General features: G+C 50.8%; 1 protein-coding gene and 1 long non-coding RNA gene across 4 annotated transcripts in view; one reads left to right on the top strand and one right to left on the bottom strand.

The window, feature by feature from the left end:
• Positions 1-2,214: 2,214 nt before the first annotated feature.
• Positions 2,215-14,373, top strand: part of Pxn (paxillin) — a 51,036-nt gene continuing 38,877 nt past the window's right edge. For 2 of the 3 annotated variants that reach the window (XM_085681544.2, XM_085681543.2), the window contains exon 1: positions 2,216-2,375. In XM_085681544.2, the coding sequence (XP_085537670.2) occupies positions 2,363-2,375 (13 nt within the window). In that variant the 5' untranslated portion in view covers positions 2,216-2,362. Of the gene's footprint in view, positions 2,376-14,373 lie in introns of all 3 variants that reach the window. The other variant, XM_085681546.2, reaches the window with a different exon arrangement.
• LOC146895438 (uncharacterized) lies at positions 8,803-13,246 on the bottom strand. The gene is made up of 2 exons (XR_014998933.2): positions 12,712-13,246; positions 8,803-9,252 (listed from the first exon to the last, which is right to left on the bottom strand). It is a non-coding gene; the product is annotated as an uncharacterized LOC146895438 (long non-coding RNA).

The following is a 14,373-nucleotide window of genomic DNA, read 5'->3' as shown; positions in this document are numbered from 1 at the left end:
GCACTAGCTCTTGTAGAACTGACTGGACTTGACCTCACAGAGATCCGCCTGCCTCTGCCTCCCGAGTGTTGGGATTAAAGGTGTGTGCCACCACCGCCTGCCTTGATAAATTTTTATATAGCCTAGGCTAGCCTCATATTCAGTATGTAGCCCAGGATGTTGTCTTAATTAGGGTTTCTATTGCTGTGAAGAAACACCGTGACCATGGCAACTCTTTTTTTCTTCTTCTTTTTCTTTTTTCTTTTTCTTTTTCCTGAGAGGCAAGTTTTCTCTTTGTAGCCCTGGTTGTCCTGAAATTGGCTCAGTAGACCAGGATGGCCATGGACTCACATAGACCCACCTGCCTCTGGCTCCTAGAGTGCAGGGACTAAAGGTGTGCGCTACCATTGACCGCTCCACAGTCCAGTATCTCAGGGTGGGAAACCCGGCAGTGTACAGACAGACTTGGTGCTAGAGAGGTAGCTAAGAATTAAATACATGGATCCTTGGCCGTGGGCAGGAAGTGACGCGACAGTGACACACTGGCCTGGTTTGAGCTTCTGAAACCTCAAAGTCCACTCCTCTGTGACACACTTCCTTCAACAAGCCGCACCTCCTAAAAGTGCCACTCCCTATGGGCCTGAGCAGGGGTGGGGGCGTGGGGGGTGTTATTTTCATTCAAACCACCACAATGACTTTGAATTCCTTATCTCTGCTTCCCAAGGACTGAGACTAGAGTCTGGCAGGATTTATTTCTTGTGTCTGGCTTATTTTCTTTCTTTCTTTCCTTCTTTTTTTTTTTTTAAAAAAAAGATTTATTTATTTATTATGTACACAGTGTTCAGCCTCCATGTATGCCTGCAGGCCAGAAGAGGGCACCAGATCTCATGACAGATGGTTGTGAGCCACCATGTGGTTGCTGGGAATTGAACTCAGGGCCTCTGGAAGAGCAGTCAGTGCTCTTAACCTCTGAGCCATCTCTCCAGCCCTTGTTTTATTTCTTTATTTATTCATTTGTTTTTTTGAGACAGGGTCTTGTGTAGTCCAGGCTGGGCTTGAACTGTGGAATTGTGGCGCTAAGGACAATCTGCCTCTACATGCTAAAACCTGGGATTATAAAAAGTTATTTATTTATTTTATTTTTATTTTTCAAGACAAGGTTTCTCTGTGCAACAGCCCTAGTTGTCCTGGAACTCCCCCACCCCCCAAGACAGGGTTTCTCTGTAGCTTTTGGAACCTGTCCTGGAACTAGCTCTTGTAGACCAGGCTGGCTTCAAACTCACAGAGATCCACCTGCCTCTTCCTCCCGAGTGCTGGAATTAAAGGCATACACCACCACACCACCTAGCAAAAAGGTGTTTTTCAATTTTCAATTTTGTTACAGGTCTCCATAAATTGCCTAGTCGGTCTGGAAAGCTGTCTGGAGTCCAGACCGACCTTGAATTTGTCATCCTACCTCAGTCTCTTGACTAGTTGAGATTACAGGGCTGGACTACCATGCTAGATACCAGTTCAGTTTTCATCACCCATTTTCTAAGTGTAGGGGACCAGAGTCCCCTGGGCAACTGTGCCACGCTCTGGGGATGGCTTTTTTGTGGTTTTCACTTTGCTGTAATGTTGGATATCGCTGCCCTATGCAGAATTTTGGCGGTTTCTAGGACGGGTTAAGGGGGAAACACGGTAAAAGTAAAGGTTTCATAATCTCCAAGGTACTGAATCTGGAGCCAGAATTTGTTGCAGAAATTCTAATCTCAGCAGTCAGGGGGCTCGGGTACAAAGGTCACAAGTTCCAGGACGACTGGAGCTACAAAGAGACCCTGCCTCAGAAAAACTACATCGGGTCACAACAGAGACGTGACCCGCACCGCCATCGTCCAGAGGGCAACCCAAGGAACGTCCCAAGGCCCCAGGTCTTGCCGATTTAATCCTCCTGGGAAGTGACCTACCGGGATTCAGATGCACAGGTGGACAAATCCGATTCTGACCGAGTGACACTGACACTTTTGTACATCGGTCTGAAGGTCTATTGGACTTTGAGAGAGTAGGGCCTGAACTCCAGGGTTACGGCCTGGAGACGCCGCCAGTCCACTCAGCCGCAAGGGGGCGCCACCACAACGCCCACGGGTCGCCCCCCGCGGGACTGGGCGTGCTCGGGGTCGGCGGCGGGGCGTGGCCAGCGTGCGCGCGGGGGCGTGGCCAGCCTGCCGCGGGTGCGCGCGGCGGCGGCAGTGGCGGCGGCAGTGGCGGCGGCGGCGGCGGCGCGGCAGCGGGTTCCGTTCCGGGCCGAGGCTGGAGGCGGAAAAGTTGCGGGGCGGCGAGGAGCAGCCCCGGGACGGTCAACGAGGGCGACAGCGAGCCGGGGGCCGGCGTCTACGGACCGGCCATGGACGACCTCGGTGAGTGCGGGAGGCGGAAGGCGGAGCGGCCAGGGCCCGGCGGCCGCGAGCGGGCTCTGGGGTTTCCGATCCCACCCTGGCGCCCGGCTGGGCTGCGGTGCCTGCGGCCCGGGGCTGCGCGAGCCTCTCTGCGCTACATCTCCTGAGGATCCCGACCCCACACTGGGTTCAGGGACCCGCCCGGTCCGCCACGGGGGACGGCGCCTCGCTCCCGGGGCAGACGTCCTCCTCAGCTGCGGGACCCTCACTTCGCTTCCCCACCCCCAACTCCGAACGGCTGCCTCCCGGACTCGGTCTCGGAGGCTGTTCCCTCTCTGTGTGGCTCGCTTCTGTTCTCTCCAGGCCACCTCCCACTTTGCAGACACCTCCCCACACCCCCGTGTCAGGGACATAACCCCTTTCGAGAGCCCACCCGTTTCACATCTCAAGCTACAGGAACGCTTGTAAGGACCACACCCCCACTCGAATGACAAGTGTCCTAGGCTACTGCATAGACCCCCCCCAACCGCGACCGATTCAAGTCTGGTCACCCCGTTTTACGGACTGTATTAGTGACCAGTATAGACCAGCCCTTCCCCTTCAAGTCTAAACTTAGAAAGGCAAGTTGGGGGTGGGTTATGACTCCCGCCCCTCACCCACCATCCCCAGACCCGGGTGAAATGCCAGAGGAATGAGGAGGGAAATGGGCCGCAGGGTATGGCCATCCCTGAACGTGTCCTAGCTGGTCAGGTCCCCCACCCCCAACGTCAGGTCTGCTGGAAGCCTCCCGGGTAAGGACAGGATGCCCAGAACAGAGTTTCACTGTCCTCATGTTATTGGAGCCCGGAGGCTGTTCTTTTCAGTCCACTCTTGGTCTGGTGTTAGGACAGAGGGAAGAAAGATTCTCCTGGAAGTTGATTCTGAACCCATGGGGATTGATGCAAGGGTTCTAGGAATGCCCCAAGCCCTTTCTTTCCTCCGAGGGCCCCTCAGTTGTGGAGGCATGTGTGGGTAAGTTCCCTTCTCTGTAGGAGCCTTGTCTTCTCTCTCTGGACTGTGGGTGGCTTGTGTGACCACTGGTGCCATCGGTGTCCCTGGCTCTGGGGAGCAGATTCACTAGATAAGACTGAGGGGCCTCTCTCGAGCCGCACAGTGCTCGAAGTTAAGCTGGATTATTTGTAGGCACTGGACTTCATGGCCTCCCTGCAACTGCCTTGTGGGATCAGGGAGCCCCTGAAACACCCTGGAGCTGGGGATGGTGTTGGGTCCTGTTTGTTTCTCAGAGTGGGATTGCTGCCAGGCATAGTTATGCCTTTGGGTCAGGCTTGGCATCCGCATTCCCATCGCACTCAAGGTTGGCATAGCTTCCAGGCAGGTATTTTTCGTTTTTATTTTTCCACATAAAAATACCTAAGCTGAAAGGAGGCTGGGACGAGGTGCTTTTGATGAGGCTCCTGAAAGTCTCAGTGTTTCCCTGTGGGAACTGGGGAGCCTGAGCCGAGTCCCAGCGACTCACAGGCTGGGGAGGGCTCTCTTGGTTCTGGACAGTCCCTGTGCTGTTTGAAGGACTGAGAAAGCCTTTGTAGAGTTTACAGAGTCCGGAATTCCCATCTTCTGACGGTCTTCCATTTAGGGCCAGAACACTGGGTTGTCTTTGAAAGGAAAGAGAGTGTCTGGCAGATGGGAATTGTCGGAATCGAAATGTGCTGTTTATGGATTGCTTACCCATGTCTGGATTTGCCCCATCCTCACGACGGCCATCCTGTACAATCACCCCAGGCCACTTTTTTCCCCACGCAAATTGAGGAAACAGAGCCCAACAGAGGCTGTTTCTCTGACTCAAGGCTGCACAGCCAAGAAACACATCCGAGCCCAGTCCCTGTGCCGCTCCTGTGTGCATTTCTTCCCAGGAAGGAAGCAAGCAGGCACTGGCAGGAGGGGTGGCAGTGGGGACAGCCTGCCACTTGTGACTTCTGCTGCCTTCCGTAGACTCTCCAGTTGCTGGATCCATGCTACCCAACTTCCTTAATTTGAGCTCTCAGGGGGCTGGTCACGCCTGGCTGACCAGAGCTTAGGCTGGGGGGAACGGGTGTGCAGGAGGGCAGAGGAATTTGCTTCTGAGCCCAGGCAGTCAGCTGTCTGGATGGCTGCTCAGCACACTGCCCGTCAGCTGTTTTCCTAAGTTAGGATGGATATGATGGCCAGCCCTCTTGTTTTTATTTGTTTCCCAAGAGAGAGCTGAACTGTGACCGTCCTGGTCACTGAACATGGAGGATAGTTTAGGGTGGTCTCCCTGTGGCAAGGCCACAGGGTGCATAGCTTCCATGATAACTTTGTTTTTTGGCTTAAGGGTAAAAAATAATTTGGAGCACTCCTCTCCTCCCCGTAGTGGTCAGTTAGAGAATCACCATGTGCTGTTTAATAAGTTACAAATTTATAGCTCTTTGGGCAAAAAAAAAAAAAAAAACAACCCATAAACCCAGTGTGTCCTGCCCCCTCTGTGTGTTCTCTGTGCCTGGTGCTGTTGGTGGCCAGTTGGTGGCTTTCCTCATGAGAGCTTGGATGCTGGTTTGGCTGGGAGCTCGTTCTGTTCACGTTCTGGCCGGAGTTTCCTGGACAGAGTTCTCACAATACAGATGCACTGATTCTGCTCTCTGCCCTGGCTCTTTTCTCTCCATGTTCACATCCTTAATGTATCTGGGGAGGCCGTGGCCGCAGTACGGCCTGACGATGGTCCCTCGGTCTCCACGGGAGACGGGCACTACGCTCAGCACTTTTTCTTTCTCTCTCTCTCTCTGTTTTCCCTACAACTGTTAAAAATAAGGTGTTTTTATCTCTGCTTCACAGATGGAGAAACCTGATCTGGGGAAGTTATGTGACAGAGCTGGGGTTTGAACCTAGACAGACTGATGCATTCTGGAGCAGATTGTCTTAATTATGAAGCCGTGGGAGCTAGTACTAATCATGGGGCGGACCCAGAGGCCTGCGAGGAACTGATTGTTACCTTTGAAATTTCTGCTCCGCCAGCCAGGGAGGTCCCTAGGAAATGACTTGATAGCATTGCCTTCTCATCCACGAATGTGGGACGCAGCCAGCTGTTGGCAGTGTCCAGTCTGCTGGAATCTGCTCATGTCTCCTTTTAACTTCTCAGCAGTCTTGACCCTTTGGAAAACAGTGCTGCATTGTGTTTGGGGGTGATACTGGCGGGGGGCGGGTGGTTAAGGGATTTGCCTGGGGCATTCTGGGCTGCAGAGCCACCCACTTTCCATGGAAAGTCTGGCCTTAGGACTTGCCTGTATGTGGTATCTCTGTGTGTTAGGCCTGGGCCAGGTTACCCAGTCACTGGACTGTGACAGATGCAGCATCTAACCATGGAGCAGTGGTATCCTGGTGGATGTTTTGCAAGGTGCATGCTGGTAAGGGCTTCAGCTTGGATTTGAACCCTGGGTTGTGTTTGATTGTTAGGCAAGTGCCTTTTTGGTAAGCACAACATGGATGGAATGGAAAGTCATGGGCTTTGGGCAGGGCTTGGCTTAATCACGCTGTGAGTGGCGGCCTTAGGAGGGAGCATGGCAGTGTTCTCTCTTTCAGCTTCTTCAGCGATGGCCATGTGTTGGAGAGACTGGGCCAACCATTGGCTGGGGACCTAACAAAGGCCAAGAGATACTGTCGAGGCACTGAGTGACCTCTCCACGTGCTCATCATTCGTGGAGCTTCTTGGGAAGCTTCTTGTAGGTCTTTACAACTTATTTATTTATTGATTTTATTTTTTGAGACAGTGATTCTCTGTGTAGCTGTGGCTGTCCTGGAACTCGCTCTGTAGATCAGGCTGCCCTTGAATTCACAGAGATCCTCCTGCCTCTGCATCCATAATGCTGGGATTAAAGGTGTACCACCACTGCCCCTTTCCTGGGGACTGTCTGTGCTCTGGAGGGGTTGAAGGGCATTGGTGGTCATGTCTGCTGGTCAGTGGAGGGCTCTGTTCTGCTCTCACCAGCCACCTATTCAGTCACCTGTCCCCTTGACACAGCCGTAGGCTTACAGCACAGCTGCCAGAGGTTGGTCAGCCCTTCGCTGCCCTACACGGATGCATCCTAAGCTTCATTCGGGTATATGTACTTTCTGCCATTTGAACAATGCCATTTCTAGTGTTAAATTAGGAGAAGCTGTTAAAAATGTCAGGGTAGACTTCATGTGGTGGTGCACACTTCTAGCCATAGATTTGAGGAGGCAGAAGCAGGCAGATCTCAGCTTGGTTTACAGAGGGAATCCCAGCCATCTGGGGCTACGTGGTGAGACCCAGCCTCAAAAAGAAAATGAAAATGTTAAGGAAAGGAAGAGAACGGAGGGCACCCTGTAGGGGTAGGAGAAGGGCAGGGAGAGGGAGAGGGGGATTAAAAAGCTGAGAAGTGTTGGTTAACCAGCTCGTTAAAAGGAAAGGTCAAGGTTCATCTCATCGGTCAGTCATCGGTCAGGCCTCGGTGTACATTCAGATCCTGATACATTTCTAACTGACCGACTGCCTCACCACTGGGGCTTAGCACTGGCCTCCCTAGGGAGGATTTGGACACTGAGCCAGGAGCAGGCAGATGTGCTGTTGGGAAGGCCTGCCACAGCCCCAGTGGCCAAGGCTTCCCTTGAAGATGGCCCTAAACGCCGCTTTCTGCTGTGATGTGGTATTGTGGTTTATGGGAGAAGAGCGTCTTTCCTGGGGCGTGGGAAAGTAGGAGTGGAGTGTCACGAAGCCTGTAGTGTCCTCACTCGCTCATTCATTCACTCACTCTTCATTCATTCATTCATTCATTTTTTTGTTTTTTGAGGGTTTCTCTGTGAAAGAGTTCTGGCTCTCCTGGAACTCACTTTGTAAACCAGACTGGCCTCGAACTCATAAAGATCCACCTGCCTCTGCCTCCCAAGTGCTGGGATTAAAGGCGTGCACTACTACAGCTGGCTTTGCAAGTAAATTTTAAATAATGTAGTAAAAAAAAAATCAAAACCCAAACCAAAAAGTCAGATGTATCTCTTGGATAGGATAGGAACTGATTGGTCCAGCACTTTCCTGTCAATAGATATTAAAGTCTTACACACTCGTTTCCCTGCATACAGAACTTCCTAGATGCTTTTTCTACAAATAACCTTTTTGCATTTATTTATTTTATGTGTGTGAGTGTTTTGCACCCTGTATGTCTGTGTATCACGGTGCATCCTGGAACTGGAGTTTGGACTGCGGTGAGCTGACTTGTGGTGGGTACTGGGAACTCGGTGTGGGTCTTCTGCACTGCAGGACAGCCAGTACTCTTAACAGATGACTCACCCCTGCAGCCCCCAACGACCTTGAGCTTCTGCTCCTCGGCCTTCACTTCCCCCAGTTTACAAACACAGTGAGGGGTCAGACTTAGAACTTTGTACAGTCAGGCAAGCATTCTGCCAGCTGAGCTACACCCCAAGCCCTTCCTGTCAACTTTAAAACTGAAACCATCTCAGGCTGGGGAATGGTTCAGTGTCTGCTTTGTTGGATTTGCAGCCGCCATGTGACAAAGAAGAGTATGGTGGCCCACATGGGGTGCAGAGACAGGCTGAGCCCCAGAACTCACATGGAGTGAGCTCCAGATTTAGTGAAGAGACCGTTTCAAAAAATAAGTTGGTAGATCTCTGTGAGTTCGAGGCCAGCCTGATCTACAGAGCGAATTCCAAGATAGCCAGGACTGCACACATAGAAACCCTGTCTTAAAAGCCAAAACATAAAGCCGGGCAGTGGTGGCGCACGCCTTTAATCCCAGCACTCGGGAGGCAGAGCCAGGCGGATGGATCCCTGTGAGTTCAAGGCCAGCCTGGTCTACAAGAGCTAGTTCCAGGACAGGCACCAAAACTACGGAGAAACCCTGTCTCGAAAATCAAAACAAAACAAACAAAAAACCAAAAAACAAAACATAAAAAGATGGGGCTGGCGAAATGGCTCGTGGGTAAAGGTGCGGACTGGCGAGATGGCTCGTGGGTAAAGGTGCGGGCTGGCGAAATGGCTCGTGGGTAAAGGTGCGGACTGGCGAAATGGCTCGTGGGTAAAGGTGCTTGTTGCCAAGACCTACAGCTTGAATTTGATCTCAGGCCTCACACGGTGCAAGGAGAGAACAAGCTCTCAAAATTGTTTTCTGAACTCTGCACATATGCTCTGGCAAGTGTCTCTGTACCCCTCCCCATAAATTAAAGTTCAAAAGACACTACACTTCAAACTCTGGTCTCCACATGAACTCAGACCCTTACACATAGAACATGTATGTGCATACATGGACCCCCCCCAACTTAAAGTGTCCCTAGCTTACTTAAAACATCCGGTATGCCCAGCACTCCAAAGGCAGAGGCAGGTGGATCTCTGAGAGTTCGAGGCCAGCCTGGTCTACAGAGTGAGTAACAAAAACAAACAAACAAACAAACAAAAAACCATGCAGTATGATGTAAATGCTTGTTATTGTGGCTCTCCTGCGTTGTTTGTGGGAGACATGGATTGAAAGGGTCTGCGCTTATAGTTCAGAGCGATGCGGGTGGGGTCTTCCACTGTGGGTGCGGAGGACCAATTGTGTATTGATTTATACAGTATGTACACGGATATGTGCGTCCTGAAGAAGCATGTGCCATACATTTGCACTGGTTGGCAGAGTGTTAAGTGGAAGGTACACGTTTCCATTGTTGTTGTGGTTTTCAGTTTCTCTGAACGTTTGAACACTCTTATGATAATAGGTATTGGAAAAACAGTTCAATACTCCTTTTCCATGGTGGGCTCCAAGCTGTAGAGCGGGGTGTTGTCTTGTGTCTGCTTGTGCTGGCCTGGGACGGTGGGTGATGGGAAGACAAGCAGAGGGAAGGTGCACTGTCAGCTGGAGACAGGACGCCGTGCTGTGACCTGCGCAGGTACAAACAGACAGGGTTAGAGAGGCAGCAACTTATGTAGATGTCGAGTCAGTGGGGTTATTTTGCCTGATGTGGCATTAATCAGACAGGGTCAGGACACGAGAGGTGGTTGGAGTTAAGGGGTTGTCTGGGCCAGTGGGTTTCAGAATAGGAATGGCTATCGTCAGGCATTTTGAGCCCAGGGAGTTGGGGGCTGGAGTGGGTGGGCGGGAGTTTGCCTCACACCTGGGGCCGTGACTCTCGCTCGCTCGCAGTGCAGATCTGGCCTTCCGGTTCCCAGTCCTTTCAGCTTTTTCTAGAATCGCCATTCCCTTGGTCCCCACTTGCACAGTGACGTGCTAAGTCAAACCGGGGCACTTGGGCCTCCGGCTTTGGTGGTGGGGGAACTGACTGTAGACTAGTACTGTGGCCCTGGGCTCAGGCGGAGCTGAGGGCCCTGTGCCTCCAGAAATGTTTTGAGCTGTCAACAGGCCTTCAGGAAGTAGGTGCTTCCTGCCAGGAGGGGAGAATCTTTAAGCTTCAGGTTTGCCTATCAGCATGGCTGCTTGGGAGGGGATCATGGATGCCTCCTAATGAGGTCTGGAAGTGGTGTGTCAGGGCCTCCTTATGCTGCCTGTCTGAAAAGTAGTCTGATGTGTGTTTTATGGGGGAGGGGATGGGGCCTGGAGGAAGCTTTATGTAATTCTTGGCTGGAGCTCAGGTAATTGTTTTAATGAAATGGAATGCAGCTTATTCAGAACTCGCTTGGCAGAAACAACCATGTTCTGGTCCGTTTTCTTGTTGAGGAGCTCGGGGTATAACGTTTCCAGCTGTTTTGAATCAGAGGACTCTGAGTGAGCAGAGCAAGGTGGATGGAAGCCACTGGGGAGCTCCTTCCTCATGTAGACCTGGAGCTTCATTCAGGCTGCCCCATCTCACCTGCTTGGGAGTGAGTGTGTCTCCTGCTGGGGACCAGCCTGGGGTCTCTCCTGTGCAAAGCATGCCCCTGCCACTGGGCTGCCCTACCCCAGTGCTTTGTGTCCTTTTGGATGAGCCATGGAGCTTTGGGCCTAGCAACAGAAACCCTGCTGGAAGCAGGCTGTGAGGAATGTGGAGATGCTGAGCACACAGCAGACAGGCCCTCAGGATGATGTCGGTTTACTTCATCCTCACAGCAAACCCGCTCCCCCTTTTTAAGCCGGTTTATTATTATTTTTATTTACTGTACACGAGTGTGCATGCTTGTCTGTATGTAACTAAGTGCCTGCACAGCCAGAAGAGGAGGTCAGATCCCTTGGAACTGGAGTATGTATCCCCACCACCCAATGTAAGTGCTGGGAATTGAACCTGTGTCCTTTGAAAGAGCAGCCAGTGCTTTTAGCTGCTGAATCTCTTACTGGCCCCTTCTCAGTAAAATGCCTTTAATTTTAAAAATTACGCTTACTTATTTATTTGTCTGTCTATCTATCTATCTATCTATCTATCTATCTATCTATCTATCTATCTATCGTGTGCCTGTAAATGTGTGGAGTTGGAGGATATCTTGACTGAACATTCCCTTTTCTTCTACCATGTGGGTTCTGGGGATTGAACTCAGGTTTTCGGGCTTGGTGACAAGTGCCTTACCCACTGAGCCATCTTGCGGTCGTACCTCCCTGACCTCTACCCACTTGCCTCAGTTTGGTCCACTGTGACCTCATGGTCCCAGTCTGCTGCTATTCATCTTGGCCCTCTGTTCTTCATGTTTAGTTTTTGACCCAGCCTGGGACATGCTCACACCCTTGTCACCTTCCTACCCTAGTGGGTGTGTTTTCTTGTCCTCTCCTCCAACTGCCCGCCTCTCTAAAGAACTTCCCTGCACTACCCGCTTCCCTCCTAGTACCTTGAGTGGGAGGGCCTTCCCATTTCCCCTGAAGATTTCCCCGGGCTTGCTATTTTTCTCCTGTTTATTTACTTTCATGACCTCTTTTAGAACTTTTGTGCTGGCAACTCCCAAGTTTCTGTCTCCACCCCTGATGTGGATTCTATTGTCCAGATTCTTCCGGTTTGCAAGCCAGCAAAGACCCAGCTCATTTCCTTTTTGCTCTCTCTTTAGGAGGACTCAGCTATTGTCTGATCTCTGTGTATGCACCCCCCCCCTTTTCTTGGCCTATGTTTAGATAATGGACATAACGTTTGAGGTATGAGGGAGACAGTTATCCCGACCTACGAATGAGGAAGTAAAACAAGTTCACACGAGTTAGGGGAATGGGGCACACCCTGTGCCACTGCTGACCACAATGAAGGAACTTTAACCTCGGCCTCCTGGTACTCAATACAACTACCTTTTGAACCACCACTTCCCCCATGACCCCCTCCCCGGATGGGGGTTGGGGTGAGACAGGCATTCATATAGCTCAGGCTAGCTTCAGACTTGCTTTATAGCCAAGGATGACTTTGAATTTATGATTTCCCTACCTCTGTCCCCCTGCTGGAATTACTGGCATGTGCTACTGTAATTGGCTATCTTTGATTTTTCATATTGGAAACCCAAAGGTGGGAAGCCACAGGCCAGGTTTTACCTATAAACCTATATTATTTGGCCTTCCTGATGTTCAAAATATTGTTGCCAGTACTTAAAATACCAAGAGATTATGCCTCAAAACATTACTTCATTTCTTTTGAAAACTCAGATTTGGCCACACTGTACCCATATTCTCTCTCGAACAATTTAGGTGACCCCATAGTCCCTGCCCTGATAGTTGAGCTTCTCTGCTCCTGCACTTAGGTTAGTATTCCTCCATGTTCCTACCTGGCCCCTGCTTTATAATCAACACATGGTTACCAAATCTAGAAGGTTCTTTTTATTTATTTACTTTGTGCACCTGTGTGTGATGTGTGTGGCACATGTGCTGTGGCATGGTTGTGGCGGTCAGAGGACGATTTTGTGGAGCTGGTTCTCTCTCCACTTGTATGTGAATTCCTGGGCTGTTCCCTAAGTCCAGATGTCTGTCCAAGCTGCAGAAAATGGCCTCTTTCCCTCATCTGCCTCTCTATTAATGTAGTTGTGCTCCACCGCCGTCTGTCTGTTTCTAATTTTTAAATGTGTGAGAATGTTTTACCTGCATGTATGTGTATGCTTCATGCCTGCAGAGGCCAGAAGAGGGCATTGGATTGATTCCCTGGAACTAGAGTTACAGATGGTTGTAAGTCATCATGTGGATGTCGGGAATCAATCCCTTGTCCTCTAGAAGAACATCCAGTGTTCTTAATTGCTGAGCCATCTCTCCAGCCCCCATTTTTGTTTGTTTCCTTTTTCCTTTCCTAGGAATGCATGTATTGCATGTACATACGTACAGGCAAAATACTTATACAAATAAAATACAATAAATTTCAACAGAGAGAAAAAGAGAGCTGTGCTGTTCTCCTGGATGGGCCGCAGGAATGCTGGGGGTGGGAGGGTGCAGCTCTTTCCTGGAAGCTGGCACCTCACCTGGGCAGTTGGTCTTTGTCTTGTTGGGGCTGCCCTGGGCTCCTCGGGTTTGGAGTGGTACAGCATCCCGAGCAGGCTTTTCCTGTCAGCGTCCAGGATCATTCCTCTTCCTCGGGTGAAAATGGGAGTGTCCAGTGGCCCACTCTGTTTCCTGTGGGCTCCTGGCCCCTGGGCTGGCCATGTGGTCAGGCCTTCTCATTGCTGATGAGCTCTGGGGCAGCTGGACTGGTCTGACCTCTCGGACTGCTGTGGTGCCGGGACCTCTAGACTTGCTCCTTGGCTGTCAGCCTAAGCTCTGTTGGTCACACGCTGCCTGTCCTGGAATTCTCTACCCCCAGAAGTGGGTGTGTGGCTCTTCACCGTCCTGAACGTCAGCCTTGCTACATGTTTGGGTTGGGGCAGCTGCTGGACAGCTGGTGACCTCTCTCTCCCTGCCCTACTATCTCAAATGGCCTCTGCTGCCGTGTCTCGAGCTGTCCAAGAATTCCTGCCCCTTCCCTTTAAAAGAAATCAGCACATGAAGTCAGTCTGCAGAAGGGACTGGGCAGGAACAAGCCTGTGTCACCTGGAGGTGGTTGTCATGACTTCCTGTAGTCACTTGTGGTCATTAGTTTCCAAACATCCTGTTTGTGCCTCTGGAGCAGAGCGATTGTCCAGGAGGTAGTTCAGCTGTTCGCTGCCTCGGCCTCAGGCAGAGTGTGCGGCTAGGGTGTCAAGGTTCATCGCTCACTAATCCAGGGTCCATGCCTGCTAGGCAAGCACTTTACCATCTGAGTTACAATCCCAGCCCTTGCGGCTTTCAGAATGTTTGAGAATAAAAATGCAAAGGCATTTGAAAAGAGGTTGTCAAGTTCAATCCCATACTGCCTGAGCACAGCCGGCCCAAGCGTCCTCTTCTCCCTCATCAGTGGTAAAGGAAAAGTGTAGGAGTGCAAGTCTCTGTAATTATGCTCACATGAAAAGCTAGCGTTCGCTGGGCACACCTTTGATCCCAACACGCAGGAGGCAGAGGCAGGTAGCTCTGAGTTTGAGGCCAGCCTGGACTACAAAGTGAATTCCATTACAACCAGGGCTACATAGAGAGACCCTGTCTTAAAAAAACAAGAAAAGGGCTGAAGAGATGGCTCAGTAGTTAAGAGCACTGGCTACTCCAGAGGTTCTGAGTTCAATTTCTAGCAACCACATGGTGACTCACAACCATCTATAATGGAATCTGATACCTTCTTCTGCATGTAGGTGTATATGCAGACAGGGCACATGAACATGAAAAGTACATTTAAAAAGAAAGAAAGGAAGGAAGGAAGGAAGAAAGAAAAAACAGGCTATAATGGCTCACACCTTTAAAACCAGCACTTAGGAGGCAGAGGCAGGTGAATCTCTCTGAGTTCGAAGCCAGTCTTGTCTACAGAACAAGTTCCAGGACAGGCTCCACAGAGAAAACAAAAACAGACAAAACTCCCTAAAAATAAAAAACAAAAACCCAAAGAGGGGGCTGGAGAGATGACTCAGTGGTTAAGAGTAGTGGTTCCTCTTCCAGAGGACCAGGTTCAATTCCCAGCACCCACATGGCAGCTCACACTTGTCTGTAACCCCAGTTCCAGGGTACCCAGCACATTTATGTAGACATAAATGCAGGCAAAACACCAGTGCACATAAAAGAAA

This window comes from Myodes glareolus, chromosome 2, assembly GCF_982192425.1.
Source record: "Myodes glareolus chromosome 2, mMyoGla1.1, whole genome shotgun sequence".
NCBI classification, from domain to species: domain Eukaryota; kingdom Metazoa; phylum Chordata; class Mammalia; order Rodentia; family Cricetidae; genus Myodes; species Myodes glareolus.
The sequence above is the reverse complement of the archived record's forward strand: the minus strand, read 5'-3'. Positions and strand labels throughout refer to the sequence as shown.